Source organism: Lissotriton helveticus, chromosome 7, assembly GCF_964261635.1.
Source record: "Lissotriton helveticus chromosome 7, aLisHel1.1, whole genome shotgun sequence".
In the NCBI taxonomy this organism is placed as follows: Eukaryota; Metazoa; Chordata; class Amphibia; order Caudata; family Salamandridae; genus Lissotriton; species Lissotriton helveticus.
In genome coordinates this window covers 356,903,428-356,925,690 of record NC_136068.1, presented here as the reverse complement: position 1 = coordinate 356,925,690, position 22,263 = coordinate 356,903,428, and the positions used below count along the sequence as shown (strand labels likewise).

Below are 22,263 nucleotides of genomic sequence, written 5' to 3'. Positions count from 1 at the left end.
GACCTTTTGTCAAAACTAGACAAAAAATGTGATACATCCGAAGCAAATCAAAGAAGCATTCACGAGCAGTGTGGGAATCTGGAAATGAAGCTAGACGATGTTTGTAAACGCACGGATGTTTTGGAGGAGGAAGTTAGCCTGCTTACTGGGGCCTCAAAGAGGCATGACAGAGACATTGAAACCCTTAGAGTGCAGAACAGAGCCCTGCAGATGGACGTCGAAAGATTAGAAATCCATTCAAGGAGAAACAATTTAAAATTCTTGAAGATTCCTGAGGGAGCAGAGAATGGTGACGTCAAGGGCCTTATTTGTAAACTCCTAAGAGAGGGAGTCCTTAAAGACAGCCCAGATATTATTCTAGAGGCCGAGATTCAAAGAGCGCACAGGGACCCCTACAGGCTGCATGTGGGGAGGTCAGGCCCAAGAAAGATTTTGGTAAACTTTCTCACCTTCACCGTGAAAGAGTTGATTTTGGGCAGGGCACTGCAAGATAAAACTTTACAAATCGGCTCTGCTCATTATCTCATACGCTCGGATGTGAGGAAAGTAACAGCGCAGAGGCAGTGGGAGCTGGGGAACCGGATGCCAGACTTAAAGAGCATGGGCGCACAAGTGCAAATGAAGTTCCCAGCCTTTTTGAGAGTGGTGTGGAGAAATAAAACACATAATTTCACCTCACCTCAAGAAGTTGATGCTTTTCTCACCCTAATGCGCGATAGTGCACTTTAATAAACTATAAATATAAAAATATCTGAATATATCATCAGGAGTCAGTTAACCATCAATATAGCGTAAGACCATTAAGATATATATTTCAAGAATGTATAGGATTTTTTGAGAAAGCTCACAACAGAATGTCGGGTAGGGAAAAAAATATATATATAAATAAATATATATTTTTTGGGTAAACAACGGAATAAATTAAATTACACGGTCGGATGCTATGGGAGGGGGAAAGAACGACACAAGTAGGCAAAATAAAAACAGAAAAAGGAAAAGAAAAAAAAAAAAGCGCACTTGGGTATACCTGAACACATGAACATACACACATAGAAGAATTAGGATTATTCAATAGTTTTAGGGTGTATAGGTAGGATTTAAGGATAGCGTTTAGGCGCCTGTATTTAGTTTAGTACATAATAGAGGGATCACCGACCAGGGTTCCGGAGAGCTCTCAATTGGCGACAAGATCGCCAGAAGGAAAAAGGGGGGGGTCCTCATGGGAGGTGGGTAGGTGGGCAGGGGTGAAAAAAAACAGGAAAAAATAATCCTCATATACATAAAAAAAATTACATCTAATTGGGAGCTGGCTAATGAATCATTCTGTGGATACATCATAATTCGGCCAATATGACATGTAAAATAAAACTCATCAGTTGGAATGTCAATGGGCTGAGGGACAGTAAGAAAGCTCGCAGGATAATTGATTTTCTGTATAACTCGGAAGCACATATATGTCTACTTGAGGAGACTCATTTAGAGAAGGAGGAATGTAAGTAAGTTTTTAAAAAATGCAGGTGGATCCAGGATGTTGTTTGCTCAGAGCAAAGTGACAGTACGAGAGGGGTGGCTATAATAATTAGAGCGAACACAGGGATAAGGCTTACGAAACATGAGGCAGATTACTCTGGGAGATGGTTGGTGACATCTCTAACATTTGGGCGCACTCCTCTCACCTGTGCAGTTTACTATGGTCCCAATCTGGACGCTCCAGGGGCATTGTTGAAACTTAAAAGCAGCTTAATAGAGACAGATGGTCCTATAATTTTAGGGGGCGATTTTAACTTAATTTTTGATAAAGATCTGGATCGTACCTCTAGAGTGAGATTCACTCCCCCCAAAAAAACTACATTGGAGCTGAAGAACATTATGCGGGATTTCAACTTAATAATATCTGGAGACTAAAAAATGCAGGGAAAAGGGACTACTCCTTTTACAGCAGAAGGTACGGCCATCATTCCAGAATAGATTTTTTTCTACTAGACAAAACTCTTTCCTCGGCAGTGGACTCCATAACTTATATCCCGGCCATCTTGTCTGATCATTCAGTTGTGGAAATGGTGATTCATCTGAGGGAAAAAGTACAGCAAAGGAGGTGGACCTTAGACCGGACACTATTACTTGATGAGGAGGTCAGACAGGACCTGGTGAATCAGTCAGAGGAGTTTTTTAGGGTCAACAATGGGTCAGAAAGCAAACAAACTGTTTGGGAAACATACAAAGCTTTCACCCGAGGTCTTCTGACCACCCTGATGATAAGGAAGAACAGACTGGGGAGGAAGAAAAGGGAAGCACGTCTATTGAAAATTAAAGCAAAAGAACTTGAACTGCAGAGAGCATCAGCAGAGCAGTCCCATAGTAGGCTCCCCCTTCAAAGGGAACTGGATATCCTGCGAGCAGAATATCAAGCAGAGCAAGATAAAGACTTAAAGGACAAATGGGACGTGAGCAAATTACAACATTTTGCGTATGGGGAGAAATGTGGGCGCCTTCTCGCGTGGAAAGCCCGAGCTGACAGGACGAGGAATCAGATCGATAACCTATTATTGTCAAGCACGGGGGAAACCACAAATGACGATGATTCCATCAGAAATGAGGCTAAGAGGTACATGCAGTCCCTATACGGTTCTAATACTTCTCTGAGCAGGGAGCAGGCAGAAATCTGGTTACATAATATACAGCTCCCCGAGTTGTCAGACACAGAAAGGTCTTTCCTCAGCTCTGAGATAAGGGAAGGAGAGGTGAGGACTCAATTGTCGAAAATGGTTAAAGGCAAGGCCGCAGGCCCGGATGGGCTTCCTGTGGAACTCTATAAGATTGTATTGGAACAAATAGCTATAGTCTTGACATTATTATTTAATTAAATCTTACTTCAAGGGGGGCAGGCTCCAAGGTCATGGGCTGAGGCCATAGTCACACTACTACTGAAGCCGAATAAAGATCCAAGCAAGATAGAGTCATACAGATGCATCTCTCTATTAAATGTCGATTACAAGGTGTTTGCGGGGGTATTAGCGACTAGACTGGCCAAGGTAGTAAAATCTGTCGTACACTGTGACCAAAGGGGTTTTATCCCAGATAGGCAACTCAATGAACTGACTTTTCAAGTAGTTGCGGCAATAGATGTTGCTCAAGAGAAAAAGCTACCCCTGACCATCATGGCAGTCGACGCCGCTAAGGCTTTCAAACAGGTAGATTGGGAATACCTCTGGATGGCTATGGCCAAATTTGGCCTCCCAAATAACTTTATTACAGCCACCAAGTCATTATACTCTGTTCCAACAGCAAAAGTCCTAGTAAACGGCTCCCTCACGGATCAGATCTTTATTGCACGAGGCACTCGACAGGGCTGCCCCCTGTCGCCCCTTTTGTTTAATTTATATATTGAACCTTTTGTTTGCATGTTAAGATCAGACCCCCTAATTAAACCTTTTAAGATCGCGGACTTAGAGCTGAAATTTGCATCATATGCAGATGATCTGTTGATGTATACCTCAAACCCGGAAGAAGCCATACCTAGACTTATACATCTTGCAGAAGGCTTTGGCGAGATTTCCGGGTATACAATCAACAAAGAGAAAACAGAAATAATGGAATGGAATCAGCAGGTAGACTCATTAGGGAGTAAAAATAAAATGAGGTACTTAGGAGTACATCTAGCCAAAAAAATTGAAGAAATCCCAAAAATTAATTTAGACAGAGTTATTAAGGACACAAATGCCTTACTACAACGATGGTCCTCTCTCCCCTTAAATATCTATGGGAGGTTGAACCTTCTGAAGATGATTATCCTCCCCAAAATCACATTCTTATTTAATTTTATTCCTCTATCATTTCCATTATCTTTAATCAAAAAGCTACAAGGGAAATTGGGATCATTTATTTGGAATTCTAAAGCCCCGCGAATCTCTTGGAAAAAACTAAGAAGAAGCCTAAAAACAGGAGGGCTGGCTTTTCCAGACTTACTTCATTACTGCCAGGCGTTCCATTTCAAACATTTCCGACTAATGGCTGGCCAAATGGACCAATCATCTGTGGGTCTGCTATTTTCCGCCTTATTACAGGACGTCCCACAGGGATTAGACTATTTTCTCTTTAAGTTTGGGGACCCAAAATTCTTTTAAAAAGTAAGGCTGAAGATTCTCGGGACAGCCCTGAAAAATTGGGTATTTGTGAGGAACAAGTTGAATATCCCTTACTATGCGTCACAGGCCCCTATATGGGATTCACCAGGCCTTCCAGCATGCCTAAAGGACCACTTGTCACTGCCATTAAAACAGGCGGGGCTGAACTGTTGGGGGGATTTGCAGGAGGAAGGACGGCTTTTGAGTTGGGATAGGTTTTTCAATCTGACAAGGGGAACCCTCACCAGATTCAAATACTATCAATTATCTGGGTGGTGGGCAACTAGGCCAACAAGACCCACAGATAGTAAAATCCCAAATCCTAAATTTGATGAGGTGATGAGAGGCAGCAGGTGGAAGAGCCAAATATCGTTTTGGTACTCAGCGCTGCTAGAGGGCGAGGAAGTGACAGAAGCGGAGGTAAACAAATTGTGGTGCAACTCTTTAACATTGGACAGTGGGACCTTTATGGGTCTTTGGTACGACTCTTTCAGCATTTTAAACGCAATAATAAAGCCAGCAGCATTAAAAAGAAATCATTTGTATACAATGTATAGGTTGTATATAACTCCAAAGAAACTGGCTAAATATTCCAACTTAGCTTACCACTGCCAGAGATGTGGCCATCCAAAAGCGGATGACGTCCACATGTTTGCTGAATGTCCCGAACTAAAAGAATATTGGGGCAAGATTAGTGAATTTCTGGAAAATTTTATTTCTATGCCCATCACAATTTCTACCCTCACTATATTAAATAGAGCTTATTTCGGGTTATAAGGTAAACGATCTCCCCACAAAATTCGTTTTTTATGTTATTTTACTCGCAAGGCGTGAGATCTGTAGAGCCTGGAAGGACCCAATTCCCCCCACTTTCCCAAGTTGCTTACGGCAAATTATGATAACTAGTAAGTCAGACATGGCTTGTGATCCCGCGAGTCAGGTCAATGTTTGGGCGGCCCTGGAGGCATGGCAACTTCGATGATTGGTTTTCCAATGATTTATCTGGAGCCCTGCTGGTTCCCTGGACTCCTAAGTAGCAAGGGCGCCACAGGTTGGTGAAAAGGAGTATGGATGGGAAGATAGTGGCTACTTGAGGGTGCAGGCTTACCACCTTGCTTTTGGCCGATTACAACAAGGGCCGATCAGTATGACCAAAGTGCGTTGAGGCACCAGTTTCCCATCAAGAGTTCCAATCAATGGTATATGAGGATTACCAACAAAAAAAAAAAAAAGACTGATTTGATTATGGATGGGTCAAAATTGGGGGTGGCTTAGTAAGCAGAAGAATGATGATGGATTAAACTCAGATCATTGACTCATCTTATTGTGTTTGCTTTTTTCGCCCTAAGTGGCCAGGGTATGACCAGACGTGGGTCCCTTGCTCACTGGATTCAAGCTAGCCTGGCTGATGAGGAGTGAAATTCCGAAACTGGTCCCAGGATGGTTGTTTCTGGTCCAGGGAGGCCCTGGCCTGGCAGTTCGGGCTGGACTGTCCCCATGAGGCACAGGGTCAAGACTGATTTGCATATGGCTGGGTCCAAACTGTGGTGGCACGGTGAGCAGAAGAAGGATGATGGATTAAACCCAGATCTATGACTAGGGTGAGTGTCTGAAAAGTTTCAGCACTCCGTCCATCATCCTATTAAGTTTGCTATTATTAGTCTGCACACCATCAAAACCATGTAATAATGCTCATACAAGTTAACAGGCTATGAATATGAATGGATGGATAGAATTATAATAATCTGGGCTTGTCTTTAGAGTTATCGAGGGACTACCTATATCCCTTTTTTTAATGATTAGGGTGCTTTTGGAGTGTATTTTGTTCTGTAATCAAAATAGCTGTTATGAAAAGTCACCGTAAGGAAAAAATCACGGTGCAATAATTCCGAATTCGTTTTAAATTGAGTTCACTAATATATCACGTGAGTACCTTAGTAATTTGCTACTCTTTCTATATGAAGCTTCTCTAATGTACTAGACAAGCAATGTGGCAGAATATTGATAAGAACTCATATTGTTCTGTTTTCATGTTTTTAATGAAGTTGTAACATTATTAAATTATTTTGAACTTCTAATTTTAACGTGATGTGTATGATGTTATGGTGCACTGCCGAAATAAAACACTTTTGATGATGATGGTGAGTGGCTCAACACGTTGGGGGCTAGAGCGTGGCACAACACGTGCACAAAAGGGGGTGGTGATGGACGGAGCATCTGAACCAATCAAACACTCACACCCAGTCAAAAGATCTGGGTTTGATCCATCACCGTTCTTTAGCCCACTCTGCCACCCCAGTTCAGACATGGCTATATGCAAATCAGTCTGACCCTGTGCCTCATGGGAACAGTCCAGCCCGAACTGCCAAGCCATGCCTTCCCTGGACCGGAAACAAGCTTCCGAGGACCGGTTTCTGGCATTACAGCCGTCTTCAGCCCGGCTTGCTTGAATCCAGTGGCAAAGTGAGCAAGGGACTCACATCTGAGCATACCCTGCCACACTTATGGCGGCCAAAGCGGTACAAAAGGGGGTGGTGATGGACGGAGCATCTGAACCAATCAAACACTCACACCCAGTCAAAAGATCTGGGTCTGATCCATCACCGTTCTTTAGCCCACTCTGCCACCCCAGTTCAGACATGGCTATATGCAAATCAGTCTGACCCTGTGCCTCATGGGAACAGTCCAGCCCGAACTGCCAAGCCATGCCTTCCCTGGACCGGAAACAAGCTTCCGAGGACCGGTTTCTGGCATTACAGCCGTCTTCAGCCCGGCTTGCTTGAATCCAGTGGCAAAGTGAGCAAGGGACTCACGTCTGAGCATACCCTGCCACACTTATGTCGGCCAAAGCGGTACAAAAGGGGGTGGTGATGGACGTGTGACAGATTCGCTTAGCGTTCAAAGTTCACCTATCCACAGTTCACCCAGTGTACCTGGTGTGCCCATTATGTCCCCCCCCCCAGTGCCTCTTAAAAATAGATACACTGTTCTGGCAGAAATAAAAAACGTAGAGGGGTTGGTGGAACGGGCAGAACAAACAGAAATGGAAGGGACAGATGGGGCGCTTTGAAGTCAGAACTCCTCGCAGGCAGATCAAGTGGATCCTTTTATTCCTGCAATTAAACCAGCAGTTGAATTCGGGAGTGATAAAACCACAATAACTCCACCAGTAACAGCAGAAGGGGGCATATCACAGGTAGAGACTCTTCTTCTTAGCTTGAGGGAAGACCTTTTGTCAAAACTAGACAAAAAATGTGATACATCCGAAGCAAATCAAAGAAGCATTCACGAGCAGTGTGGGAATCTGGAAATGAAGCTAGACGATGTTTGTAAACGCACGGATGTTTTGGAGGAGGAAGTTAGCCTGCTTACTGGGGCCTCAAAGAGGCATGACAGAGACATTGAAACCCTTAGAGTGCAGAACAGAGCCCTGCAGATGGACGTCGAAAGATTAGAAATCCATTCAAGGAGAAACAATTTAAAATTCTTGAAGATTCCTGAGGGAGCAGAGAATGGTGACGTCAAGGGCCTTATTTGTAAACTCCTAAGAGAGGGAGTCCTTAAAGACAGCCCAGATATTATTCTAGAGGCCGAGATTCAAAGAGCGCACAGGGACCCCTACAGGCTGCATGTGGGGAGGTCAGGCCCAAGAAAGATTTTGGTAAACTTTCTCACCTTCACCGTGAAAGAGTTGATTTTGGGCAGGGCACTGCAAGATAAAACTTTACAAATCGGCTCTGCTCATTATCTCATACGCTCGGATGTGAGGAAAGTAACAGCGCAGAGGCAGTGGGAGCTGGGGAACCGGATGCCAGACTTAAAGAGCATGGGCGCACAAGTGCAAATGAAGTTCCCAGCCTTTTTGAGAGTGGTGTGGAGAAATAAAACACATAATTTCACCTCACCTCAAGAAGTTGATGCTTTTCTCACCCTAATGCGCGATAGTGCACTTTAATAAACTATAAATATAAAAATATCTGAATATATCATCAGGAGTCAGTTAACCATCAATATAGCGTAAGACCATTAAGATATATATTTCAAGAATGTATAGGATTTTTTGAGAAAGCTCACAACAGAATGTCGGGTAGGGAAAAAAATATATATATAAATAAATATATATTTTTTGGGTAAACAACGGAATAAATTAAATTACACGGTCGGATGCTATGGGAGGGGGAAAGAACGACACAAGTAGGCAAAATAAAAACAGAAAAAGGAAAAGAAAAAAAAAAAGCGCACTTGGGTATACCTGAACACATGAACATACACACATAGAAGAATTAGGATTATTCAATAGTTTTAGGGTGTATAGGTAGGATTTAAGGATAGCGTTTAGGCGCCTGTATTTAGTTTAGTACATAATAGAGGGATCACCGACCAGGGTTCCGGAGAGCTCTCAATTGGCGACAAGATCGCCAGAAGGAAAAAGGGGGGGGTCCTCATGGGAGGTGGGTAGGTGGGCAGGGGTGAAAAAAAACAGGAAAAAATAATCCTCATATACATAAAAAAAATTACATCTAATTGGGAGCTGGCTAATGAATCATTCTGTGGATACATCATAATTCGGCCAATATGACATGTAAAATAAAACTCATCAGTTGGAATGTCAATGGGCTGAGGGACAGTAAGAAAGCTCGCAGGATAATTGATTTTCTGTATAACTCGGAAGCACATATATGTCTACTTGAGGAGACTCATTTAGAGAAGGAGGAATGTAAGTAAGTTTTTAAAAAATGCAGGTGGATCCAGGATGTTGTTTGCTCAGAGCAAAGTGGCAGTACGAGAGGGGTGGCTATAATAATTAGAGCGAACACAGGGATAAGGCTTACGAAACATGAGGCAGATTACTCTGGGAGATGGTTGGTGACATCTCTAACATTTGGGCGCACTCCTCTCACCTGTGCAGTTTACTATGGTCCCAATCTGGACGCTCCAGGGGCATTGTTGAAACTTAAAAGCAGCTTAATAGAGACAGATGGTCCTATAATTTTAGGGGGCGATTTTAACTTAATTTTTGATAAAGATCTGGATCGTACCTCTAGAGTGAGATTCACTCCCCCCAAAAAAACTACATTGGAGCTGAAGAACATTATGCGGGATTTCAACTTAATAATATCTGGAGACTAAAAAATGCAGGGAAAAGGGACTACTCCTTTTACAGCAGAAGGTACGGCCATCATTCCAGAATAGATTTTTTTCTACTAGACAAAACTCTTTCCTCGGCAGTGGACTGCATAACTTATATCCCGGCCATCTTGTCTGATCATTCAGTTGTGGAAATGGTGATTCATCTGAGGGAAAAAGTACAGCAAAGGAGGTGGACCTTAGACCGGACACTATTACTTGATGAGGAGGTCAGACAGGACCTGGTGAATCAGTCAGAGGAGTTTTTTAGGGTCAACAATGGGTCAGAAAGCAAACAAACTGTTTGGGAAACATACAAAGCTTTCACCCGAGGTCTTCTGACCACCCTGATGATAAGGAAGAACAGACTGGGGAGGAAGAAAAGGGAAGCACGTCTATTGAAAATTAAAGCAAAAGAACTTGAACTGCAGAGAGCATCAGCAGAGCAGTCCCATAGTAGGCTCCCCCTTCAAAGGGAACTGGATATCCTGCGAGCAGAATATCAAGCAGAGCAAGATAAAGACTTAAAGGACAAATGGGACGTGAGCAAATTACAACATTTTGCGTATGGGGAGAAATGTGGGCGCCTTCTCGCGTGGAAAGCCCGAGCTGACAGGACGAGGAATCAGATCGATAACCTATTATTGTCAAGCACGGGGGAAACCACAAATGACGATGATTCCATCAGAAATGAGGCTAAGAGGTACATGCAGTCCCTATACGGTTCTAATACTTCTCTGAGCAGGGAGCAGGCAGAAATCTGGTTACATAATATACAGCTCCCCGAGTTGTCAGACACAGAAAGGTCTTTCCTCAGCTCTGAGATAAGGGAAGGAGAGGTGAGGACTCAATTGTCGAAAATGGTTAAAGGCAAGGCCGCAGGCCCGGATGGGCTTCCTGTGGAACTCTATAAGATTGTATTGGAACAAATAGCTATAGTCTTGACATTATTATTTAATTAAATCTTACTTCAAGGGGGGCAGGCTCCAAGGTCATGGGCTGAGGCCATAGTCACACTACTACTGAAGCCGAATAAAGATCCAAGCAAGATAGAGTCATACAGATGCATCTCTCTATTAAATGTCGATTACAAGGTGTTTGCGGGGGTATTAGCGACTAGACTGGCCAAGGTAGTAAAATCTGTCGTACACTGTGACCAAAGGGGTTTTATCCCAGATAGGCAACTCAATGAACTGACTTTTCAAGTAGTTGCGGCAATAGATGTTGCTCAAGAGAAAAAGCTACCCCTGACCATCATGGCAGTCGACGCCGCTAAGGCTTTCAAACAGGTAGATTGGGAATACCTCTGGATGGCTATGGCCAAATTTGGCCTCCCAAATAACTTTATTACAGCCACCAAGTCATTATGCTGGTGTTTTCCTTGGAAGGAAGCAATGCAATCTCGCTGAACACCTTCCATCGCTGCATGGCAGCTACAGCGGATTGGCTTCAAGCAAATTCTTTGCAATTTAATAGCTCGAAGACGGAGGTGCTCCACTGTTCCACGGATCGGATCCCGCGGGCTTTACCCACCGACTTCTGGCCCAGCACTTTTTCCGAATCGGTGTCGGCATCGGAGTCAGCCCGTAATTTAGGGGTCATGTTCGGCCCTAATTTACAACTTGACCTACATGTTAACAAAACCACGGGAACATGTATGATGCTGCTCCGCATGCTCCGCAGAGTTTTGCCTCTGCTTCCTGCTCGATCCAGGCCGGAGGTAGTCCGCGGGACTATTTTAAGTCGGCTGGATTATTGTAACGGCCTCCTTTTGGGGGCCCCAAAAAATCTGATTGGGAAACTGCAGAGGGTGCAGAATATGGCTGCCAAACTGGCCCTTTCACGTCCCAGATCCAGCTCCTCTACTCTGGCGCTTCGTGACTTGCACTGGCTCCCGGTAGATCTACGGGTCCAATTCAAAGCGGCCTGTTTGGTATTTAGAGCGGTTCACCTTTTAGGCCCCCTTCCACTACAAAACATGTTTGCATGGTATTCTGCCCCACGGCTTCTGCGGTCGTCATCGGCTCACCTTCTGGTGGTGCCCAGGTTTCAAAGAGTGAGGATGGGCGGCCGCTCATTTAGAGTGGCGGCAGCTAAATTGTGGAATTCTCTCCCACTCACTCTCAGGAGCTGCAAGGACTATCTTCCATTCAGGAAAGCCTTAAAAACTCATCTCTTTCCTAAGTAATGGCTGCGCGTCTGCTCTAGCCTTGTGCGATGGGTTCTCTGATCAAAGCGCCAGGATGCCCTCTGGGTGACAGGTCTGCGCTATAAAAGTATGCGAAATAAATAAATAAATAAATAAATATACTCTGTTCCAACAGCAAAAGTCCTAGTAAACGGCTCCCTCACGGATCAGATCTTTATTGCACGAGGCACTCGACAGGGCTGCCCCCTGTCGCCCCTTTTGTTTAATTTATATATTGAACCTTTTGTTTGCATGTTAAGATCAGACCCCCTAATTAAACCTTTTAAGATCGCGGACTTAGAGTTGAAATTTGCATCATATGCAGATGATCTGTTGATGTATACCTCAAACCCGGAAGAAGCCATACCTAGACTTATACATCTTGCAGAAGGCTTTGGCGAGATTTCCGGGTATACAATCAACAAAGAGAAAACAGAAATAATGGAATGGAATCAGCAGGTAGACTCATTAGGGAGTAAAAATAAAATGAGGTACTTAGGAGTACATCTAGCCAAAAAAATTGAAGAAATCCCAAAAATTAATTTAGACAGAGTTATTAAGGACACAAATGCCTTACTACAACGATGGTCCTCTCTCCCCTTAAATATCTATGGGAGGTTGAACCTTCTGAAGATGATTATCCTCCCCAAAATCACATTCTTATTTAATTTTATTCCTCTATCATTTCCATTATCTTTAATCAAAAAGCTACAAGGGAAATTGGGATCATTTATTTGGAATTCTAAAGCCCCGCGAATCTCTTGGAAAAAACTAAGAAGAAGCCTAAAAACAGGAGGGCTGGCTTTTCCAGACTTACTTCATTACTGCCAGGCGTTCCATTTCAAACATTTCCGACTAATGGCTGGCCAAATGGACCAATCATCTGTGGGTCTGCTATTTTCCGCCTTATTACAGGACGTCCCACAGGGATTAGACTATTTTCTCTTTAAGTTTGGGGACCCAAAATTCTTTTAAAAAGTAAGGCTGAAGATTCTCGGGACAGCCCTGAAAAATTGGGTATTTGTGAGGAACAAGTTGAATATCCCTTACTATGCGTCACAGGCCCCTATATGGGATTCACCAGGCCTTCCAGCATGCCTAAAGGACCACTTGTCACTGCCATTAAAACAGGCGGGGCTGAACTGTTGGGGGGATTTGCAGGAGGAAGGACGGCTTTTGAGTTGGGATAGGTTTTTCAATCTGACAAGGGGAACCCTCACCAGATTCAAATACTATCAATTATCTGGGTGGTGGGCAACTAGGCCAACAAGACCCACAGATAGTAAAATCCCAAATCCTAAATTTGATGAGGTGATGAGAGGCAGCAGGTGGAAGAGCCAAATATCGTTTTGGTACTCAGCGCTGCTAGAGGGCGAGGAAGTGACAGAAGCGGAGGTAAACAAATTGTGGTGCAACTCTTTAACATTGGACAGTGGGACCTTTATGGGTCTTTGGTACGACTCTTTCAGCATTTTAAACGCAATAATAAAGCCAGCAGCATTAAAAAGAAATCATTTGTATACAATGTATAGGTTGTATATAACTCCAAAGAAACTGGCTAAATATTCCAACTTAGCTTACCACTGCCAGAGATGTGGCCATCCAAAAGCGGATGACGTCCACATGTTTGCTGAATGTCCCGAACTAAAAGAATATTGGGGCAAGATTAGTGAATTTCTGGAAAATGTTATTTCTATGCCCATCACAATTTCTACCCTCACTATATTAAATAGAGCTTATTTCGGGTTATAAGGTAAACGATCTCCCCACAAAATTCGTTTTTTATGTTATTTTACTCGCAAGGCGTGAGATCTGTAGAGCCTGGAAGGACCCAATTCCCCCCACTTTCCCAAGTTGCTTACGGCAAATTATGATAACTAGTAAGTCAGACATGGCTTGTGATCCCGCGAGTCAGGTCAATGTTTGGGCGGCCCTGGAGGCATGGCAACTTCGATGATTGGTTTTCCAATGATTTATCTGGAGCCCTGCTGGTTCCCTGGACTCCTAAGTAGCAAGGGCGCCACAGGTTGGTGAAAAGGAGTATGGATGGGAAGGTAGTGGCTACTTGAGGGTGCAGGCTTACCACCTTGCTTTTGGCCGATTACAACAAGGGCCGATCAGTATGACCAAAGTGCATTGAGGCACCAGTTTCCCATCAAGAGTTCCAATCAATGGTATATGAGGATTACCAACAAAAAAAAAAAAAAGACTGATTTGATTATGGATGGGTCAAAATTGGGGGTGGCTTAGTAAGCAGAAGAATGATGATGGATTAAACTCAGATCATTGACTCATCTTATTGTGTTTGCTTTTTTCGCCCTAAGTGGCCAGGGTATGACCAGACGTGGGTCCCTTGCTCACTGGATTCAAGCTAGCCTGGCTGATGAGGAGTGAAATTCCGAAACTGGTCCCAGGATGGTTGTTTCTGGTCCAGGGAGGCCCTGGCCTGGCAGTTCGGGCTGGACTGTCCCCATGAGGCACAGGGTCAAGACTGATTTGCATATGGCTGGGTCCAAACTGTGGTGGCACGGTGAGCAGAAGAAGGATGATGGATTAAACCCAGATCTATGACTAGGGTGAGTGTCTGAAAAGTTTCAGCACTCCGGCCATCATCCTATTGTGTTTGCTATTATTAGTCTGCACACCATCAAAACCATGTAATAATGCTCATACAAGTTAACAGGCTATGAATATGAATGGATGGATAGAATTATAATAATCTGGGCTTGTCTTTAGAGTTATCGAGGGACTACCTATATCCCTTTTTTTAATGATTAGGGTGCTTTTGGAGTGTATTTTGTTCTGTAATCAAAATAGCTGTTATGAAAAGTCACCGTAAGGAAAAAATCACGGTGCAATAATTCCGAATTCGTTTTAAATTGAGTTCACTAATATATCACGTGAGTACCTTAGTAATTTGCTACTCTTTCTATATGAAGCTTCTCTAATGTACTAGACAAGCAATGTGGCAGAATATTGATAAGAACTCATATTGTTCTGTTTTCATGTTTTTAATGAAGTTGTAACATTATTAAATTATTTTGAACTTCTAATTTTAACGTGATGTGTATGATGTTATGGTGCACTGCCGAAATAAAACACTTTTGATGATGATGGTGAGTGGCTCAACACGTTGGGGGCTAGAGCGTGGCACAACACGTGCACAAAAGGGGGTGGTGATGGACGGAGCATCTGAACCAATCAAACACTCACACCCAGTCAAAAGATCTGGGTTTGATCCATCACCGTTCTTTAGCCCACTCTGCCACCCCAGTTCAGACATGGCTATATGCAAATCAGTCTGACCCTGTGCCTCATGGGAACAGTCCAGCCCGAACTGCCAAGCCATGCCTTCCCTGGACCGGAAACAAGCTTCCGAGGACCGGTTTCTGGCATTACAGCCGTCTTCAGCCCGGCTTGCTTGAATCCAGTGGCAAAGTGAGCAAGGGACTCACATCTGAGCATACCCTGCCACACTTATGGCGGCCAAAGCGGTACAAAAGGGGGTGGTGATGGACGGAGCATCTGAACCAATCAAACACTCACACCCAGTCAAAAGATCTGGGTCTGATCCATCACCGTTCTTTAGCCCTCTCTGCCACCCCAGTTCAGACATGGCTATATGCAAATCAGTCTGACCCTGTGCCTCATGGGAACAGTCCAGCCCGAACTGCCAAGCCATGCCTTCCCTGGACCGGAAACAAGCTTCCGAGGACCGGTTTCTGGCATTACAGCCGTCTTCAGCCCGGCTTGCTTGAATCCAGTGGCAAAGTGAGCAAGGGACTCACGTCTGAGCATACCCTGCCACACTTATGTCGGCCAAAGCGGTACAAAAGGGGGTGGTGATGGACGGAGCATCTGAACCAATCAAACACTCACACCCAGTCAAAAGATCTGGGTTTGATCCATCACCGTTCTTTAGCCCACTCTGCCACCCCAGTTCAGACATGGCTATATGCAAATCAGTCCGTCCATCACCACCCCCTTTTGTACCGCTTTGGCCGCCTTAAGTGTGGCTGGGTATGCTCAGATGTGAGTCCAATGCTCACTTTGCCACTGGATTCAACCAAGCCGGGCTGAAGACGGCTGTAATGCCAGAAACCGGTCCTCGGAAGCTTGTTTCCGGTCCAGAGAAGGCATGGCTTGGCAGTTCGGGCTGGACTGTTCCCATGAGGCACAGGGTCAGACTGATTTGCATATAGCCATGCCTGAACTGGGGTGGCAGAGTGGGCTAAAGAACGGTGATGGATCAGACCCAGATCTTTTGACTGGGTGTGAGTGTTTGATTGGTTCAGATGCTCCGTCCATCACCACCCCCTTTTGTACAACACATGCACAAGCATCGATCCGATATGACCGGCAAAGAGAAAACTGGAAGGTTCTGAGTGTGCGGGTCTGGGAAACAAGCACAGGACAGGAAAAAAACACTTAGCACACCCCTTGCTTCTTCATTCCACATTTCCTGTGGCAACAACAAGCAACAGGTGCCATCAGCGTCAGCTATCTTTTCTATGGAAAATGCCATCGCCCCAGCAGAGCATGGGCCTGAGGGTTAACCACTGGTGAATAGAATTCCCCTTATGAGGACCATCGTTGTGGTAGGTATTTTGACAAACTTGAAAGACTGAGGCATGTCAACGAGGGGGAATGCGCCTCTCGACGGGATTTCAGCCTTTTTTTCTCACAGACTTACAGAAGCGACAGGTGGGAGTAGGTCCCGGGGTCTATACAGATCCTCGCGCTTCTCATTGCTTCGCTTGCTCTTGCTGAGGAGGCAACAGACGGGGAGAGAAGCAGCTTATTGTGAGAGAGGGCTCACTCCCCCTGTGCTCGAGGGAAGCTCGGCAGGGAGGCGGCAGGTGCAGGAGAGAGGACCCGTTGGTACAGCTGGACGTCTGCTGCGTAGGGAAGTGAGAGGCACTCTGAGGAAAGTCTTGCACGCGGGGTAAAACGCAGATCAGCTCAACGAACGAGTGGGTGAAAGTTCGGAGAGTACAGACGGCACTCTGAGGGAGAGGAAGGCAGATGCGTGCCGGCTTCCTGGGCTGTAAATAACATAAAGGCTGACTGACAACAAGGCATCCCCTTGTTGTGAGAAGGATACCGGCACCGACTGGCTTAAGGAGTTGGCTCATTTCAAGGCTGAAAAGTTGTTTGACACCAAGGGACATGGAAGCCGCCCTGAATTACAGGCTGTACGAAACAGTCTGACACTGTGATAGCAAACTAATAACGAAGGGCTCCTTGACTGTGAGGGGGTAAAAAAGCAATCGATGGACCATTCGGCTGTGAAAAGTCGGGTGGCCCTAAGGCGAGTGCGTCTGTAAGAATCAGCTCTGAATCAAAACGTGTGAGAAACAGTTTGACCGAAAGATGCCCCCCCCTTCTGCGTCTATGAGAAGCAGATTGAAAACAAAACTGATTGTGAATGGCAGACTGACACCGGAACACCTCTTACTGGTGAGAAACGCTGACACCACAGCACCCCCTAGAGGCTAGAATCAATCAAACTCTAAAGCTAGCTGTGAGAGGCAGACACCAAAGCAGGTTGTGTGAAACAGGCTGTCAGCAAAGTTGGCTGTGATGAGGAGGCTGAGGCTAAGACCGGCTTGCAGGGGCAGAGGGACTCCGTGGATGTATATCTGCAAGAATTAACCGACAACAGCTTACCATCGACAGCTAGAAGCAAACCGACGCAAAACACTGCCTGGTTGTGAGAAGGACCCTGAAACAAGGTACGCCCTGGTTATGGGGAGCAGTTTTACACCAAAGCTGGTTGTGAAAAGAAGGTCTGTGTGCAGGCTGGCTCTGAGAAGCAGATTGACTCAAGACATACTCATCACTGAAAAGTAGTCTGGTACCACGACAAGCAGGGAGCCAGGCAAGCAATACACCTCCTGGCTTTGTGGAGCAGGGCAACATTAAGCACCCTCAGGCTGTGAAAAGCAAGCTACCACCGACTGTGAGAAGCACGCTTCTAGCAGCTGTGAGAAGCAAGCTACCACCGGCTGTGAGAAGGTACCACCGGCTGTGAGAAGCAAGCTACCTCCCGCTGTGAGAAACAAGCTACCTCCGGCTGTGAGAAGCAACCACCGGCTGTGAGAAGCTACCACCGGCTGGGAGAAGCAAGCTACCACCGACTGCGTGGAGCCCGCTTCCAGTAGCTGTGAGAAGCAAGCTACCACCGGCTGTGAGAAGCTACCACCGGCTGTGAGAAGCAAGCTACCACCGGATGTGAGAAGGCGACAGGCAGCAAGCCACCCCTCCCTACAGAACCAGTGAGACTTTAAACAACTGTAAGGGGTGAGATGCAGGCTAAAAGCTACAAGTCTTGGCTGTGAGGAGCAGGCTGGCACCAAGACGGTCTGTGAGGAGGAGCACACCAGGGCGTGATTTGAGTATATAACTGTCACAACGGCATTCCTGGCTGAAAGGGGTACTACAGGCTGTGTGAGGCAGGCGGGAAACGACTCCGAGGCATCCCCAGCAGCGGAACGAGCACCGACGCCAGCTGTGCATCTGTTCTTGCGTCCGCAGCAGTTGATAAATGACACCGGGACACCCCATCCTGCCAAGTGTGGCGTTTACATTTTTAAACCGTGTGTCCTCCAGAAATTACGACTCTTTTCAACGGGAGATGACGACACCTGCGGATATGCATTTACCATTTGAACGGTGAGCACTACCACACTACTTCTAACTTGTTTTAATGCTATCAGTGTTTTTCGTTTGTGTCAGTGGTTGGTTATAAAGACTTTTTTTACGTACTTATTTTTAGTTGTCAGACGTTGCTCCGAACCTAGAGAAAAAATATCGAAAAGGGGGAGTAGGAGGAGGAGAAAGGGAAACAGTGACAAAGGGAGAACGAAGGGTTGTAAAAGAACCTGTAAAATAAAGAGAAGGGAAGTGACAAGGCATATGAAAGAGGCACTAGGTGGAATCAAAACTAGACAGCCTTGATAGTCAACAGCCCCCGCTATGAGCAGTACAAGCAACGAGCACCTAAGAAACACTTTGCCTTGTGCAATTATTGGTATTATATTATTATTATAACTTGTTTGTTTCAAATGAAACACTGTTGCCGAAGCCTTTGCCGTTGACAGCTGTGCTTTGAATGGGAGGTACGTCCGGCACTAAGTAACCTCCACTTGTTTGCTTTAAAAAGTAGAGTAAACGCATTTTTCAGCAGGGGTGTGATCCTTTCCATAGGAGGTAACGTTACTTCTCTGTGGCAGTACTCTGGTATAGTGAGCGCCCGCACTTCCGTATTTCCAATTGAAGCGCGGGTTGAGAGCAGAGTGTATTCAAAGCAGTACCCACGCATTGCGCGTCTGACGTAGACGTGCGCAATGAGAAGCCCAAGCTCACGTGGCAGCTGCCCATTCTTCTGCACAGCATCACATTGTAAGGCATATGCCTGTTTAGAAAAAATAAATATACATTTCTGTGACAGGATGTCCCAAATTGGGGGTACTTGGTGTGGAAGTAAGGAAGGAGCAGGGGCGTAATGCAGACCCCTGCTGTGTCAAGGGGGAGGGAGCATCCTTCGGGGCCCAACATTTCAACCCAAGGCTATGACTATCTGTGAGAGATGGGAGACTCAGGGTCCTTGACATTTTCTGCTGTAGGGGCCCCTTCACATTTTGTTACGCCACTGGGGAGGGGATAAGGGGTAATGTGTGGGATAGGGAAACATGCAGTAGAAAGGAGAGAAATGAATAGGAAGATAAAATGGTACAGAAACCCCCTTCAGCAGGTGAGTGGAAGAGGCAAGAAGGAAGTCAAAAGAAGAGAACAGACAGGTTTCATGAAAGGAACACGATGAAAGTGAACGATTGAAGAAAGAGAAATGTGTGAAAGAGACAAACTTTCACAAGAGAGAGGGAGGGGGACAGAGAGAGAGATAAGAAGAGAATAGAAAGAGTGAGAAAGATCAAAATACAAGCAGTAGGGAAGAAGAAGAAAGAGGAACGGAAAAGATCAGTTTAGCAAAGAGAAATGGACGGTGGGGTGAGGGAGAGGTAATGAAAGGGATGTATTTTCATGAGGGAAATGTGTAAGAGAGAGAGGGAAGGCCCAGCAAAAAGAAACATAGTGAGAGTGAAGATAAAGAGGGTAGACAGTGTAGATAGAAAGTCAAAGGCAGAAAAGAAGAGGCGAAGAGTCTGTGAAAAATAGAGAGAGAAGGCACTGAGTTTGGAGATGGGCAAAAAAAGAGTAGAGGGGATGTAGATTGAATGGCACAGTGAGGAATTAAGTGAAATAGCAAAACTTATGACTTGAAAAGAGATAAACAGATATCAAAGGAAGAGCTAGTGAGGGTCAAAGGGCAGAAGTGAGGAAGACGTATATGATATAAATGTGTTGACGTTGCTAGTTCATTTAATGAAAATAGTGTTCCTTTCTCTGTTAGGTACCACGCTGCCTGCATACCTCTGCCTTGACCACGGGCAGTGCAGAGTATCTCTTTTGAGCTACATCCACATTCCCTTTCCTGCACGAGGAAGCCCTCTTCGATGTTGGCCAACAGCTCTGCTCTCAATTGTAGTATTGGCGCCCCAGATGTGCTGGAGGATGTGCTAAAGGTGTCTCTTATGGTCCTGCTCATCTTTGCCATTACCCTGGGCAACGTGGTTAGCCTGCTGGTGTTCCTTAGTTGCAGACAGTTCAAGACCTCACAAGGCTACCTCAAGACCTCGCTGGCAGTGGCTGATGTGGCCGTTGGGCTCCTGGTGATACCCTACTCAGTCTACATGGAGGTGAACCGCATAGTCTATGGCAGGGAGGTAACCAACAGTCAGGAGTCGCCCGTGCCCTGCCTCATCATGGGCCCCCTCTATGCTGGGTGTACTTTCGTCTCCATAACCACCATTTTCCTGCTCTCTGTGGAAAGGAGCATCGCGGTGATCAAGCCCCTTCACAAGAGGGTTGTGATCACCAAGAAGCGTACCATCTACCTGATAGTCTCCTCCTGGGCCCTGAGCTTCCTTCTAGCCAGCATCCCCATGTTTTTTGGTGAAGAGATTTCGCTTCAGTACAGTCCGTGCAGTCAAATGTGCAACTATGTATTCACCGCCAAGAAAGCCCCAGAACCCAACTGGAACATCATGCTCCTCTTCCCAGCTTTTGACTTTTCCCTCTTATGTGGCACCTTTGCCATCAATCTGGTCACCTTCGCAGTCATACGGCAGTATGGCAAGGTGCGGAAGCAGCTGGAGGTTGACCTCCAGAGCACCTGCAGCCGACTGTCCTTCTCTGACATCACTGCAGCAAAGACCATTGGCATCCTCACCTTCGCCTTCTCGGCTTCTTTCATCCCCATTGCCGTCTTCGTGGTGGGCAATGTGATGGGCTATGAGTGGTGCAAGTTCTCTTTCTATGCATTCTGGATCCTGACCTCAAACAGCTGCTGGAATGTGGTCATCTACAGCGTCCGTGATGCAAAATTCAGGCAAGGCCTCTGGGAACTCTTTAGCAGGCAGATGCTCAAGTCACCTAGTCAGAAATCTGCTGCTACCCCAGCCAAGCCAGAAAGCACCTCCTCATCCCCTTGCGTGGCAGTGCTGAAGGAGATGTTCCGCCCCGAGACCACGTAGCCCCTCTGTGTCTGATGCCTTCACCAGGACACCATATCCAAGACTGCCAATAATGAGTGTTTGAAGGAGCAACTCATGTACTCCCTCTTAAGGGATACATAAAAATCATGAGAGGTGAACAGGTCAACTTTTGGCAAGCAGACATAACATGTCACCGCATGGTTGTACAGCACAACTTCCCGGGGTGAGGATACATAAGTACCCTTCATTGAAAACCAAAGCATCCCAAAACCATGGACTTATGTTAACTGAATGCTCCTGAGGACTGAATGCTCGGAGATTAACTGCATTTGTGGAGTGTGTATAGTACTGTTGAATAAGAGGTGACTTGCATCACCAGAGATGAGGCACCAGAGGATAGGTGTAAAGATCAATTTTTAGTATAGTGCTTAACACTGATGTTACTGTTTACTTTGCTTCTACTCAGTGGTGGAAGTGCATTAAAAAAAAGTAAAGGAACTGTGATGCTGTGCACATGGGGTAAGGACAGGTAAGCGTGGAGGTGGGGTCAAAGGCGTGGCAAAAAAAACTCAAATAGTCTGTAACTTTTTTCGGTCTTTTGTACATATAAAATACCACCCAGACTTAATGTAAAATAAATGCAGGTTATGTTGACCAATGGGAAATGCACTATTGTACTTCATGAAGACTCTATTAGGTAATGCACTGCAGAGGTCTGTGTCTGCACCAGAGAGCCACGGAACCAGCCGCGGCCCGTAGAGGGAGTTCCGGTGGGGCAGAAAGGCGGGGCGGGGGAGAGGCAGGCTGGGGGGTGCTAAAAACGGGAATATGGATAATTGGAGGTAAGTAAACAATTTAATTAATAAAACGAATTTCGTAGCGCGCGCTGCATCGCATTTTGCGATGCATGGCGCGCTACGCAATTCATTTTATTTATTAAATTGTTTACTTACCTCCAATTATCCATATTCCGGTTTTTAGCAACCCCACTCTGCCCCTCCCCCGTCCCGCCTTTCTGCCCCACCGGAACGCCCTCCACTGGTCGTGGCTGCACGGAACTGAATCCTGATTGGAGCAGTGGAGAATAGATAGAAGCGTAACACAGGCCCTGCAGCCCCTTCGCCACAGGGCCCTGTGTTACGTCCCTTTAAAAAGCACACATTTCACAGCTCTGCTGGCAAATACTTTCCATTACCACTCAAAAAGAATACATCTGGAAGCGTCAAGTGATTTAATTAATTAAAGCCAATACCACCTTCCGAGCTCC

General features: G+C 45.6%; 1 protein-coding gene across 1 annotated transcript; it reads left to right on the top strand.

Annotated features, from left to right (window-relative positions):
* The first annotated feature begins 16,959 nt into the window (after positions 1-16,959).
* LOC144766763 (adenosine receptor A3-like) lies at positions 16,960-21,648 on the top strand. Its single transcript, XM_078650507.1, has 2 exons — positions 16,960-18,114; positions 19,853-21,648. Exon 2 carries the CDS (start codon positions 19,956-19,958, stop codon positions 21,033-21,035), a length of 1,080 nt encoding a protein of 359 aa, XP_078506633.1. The 5' UTR covers positions 16,960-18,114; positions 19,853-19,955; the 3' UTR covers positions 21,036-21,648.
* The last annotated feature ends 615 nt before the right edge of the window (positions 21,649-22,263 follow it).

Coding starts and splice junctions, on each gene's coding strand:
- LOC144766763 (XM_078650507.1), top strand. CDS start 19,956: ATGTTGGCCAACAGCTCTGCTCTCAATTGTAGTATTGGCGCCCCAGAT.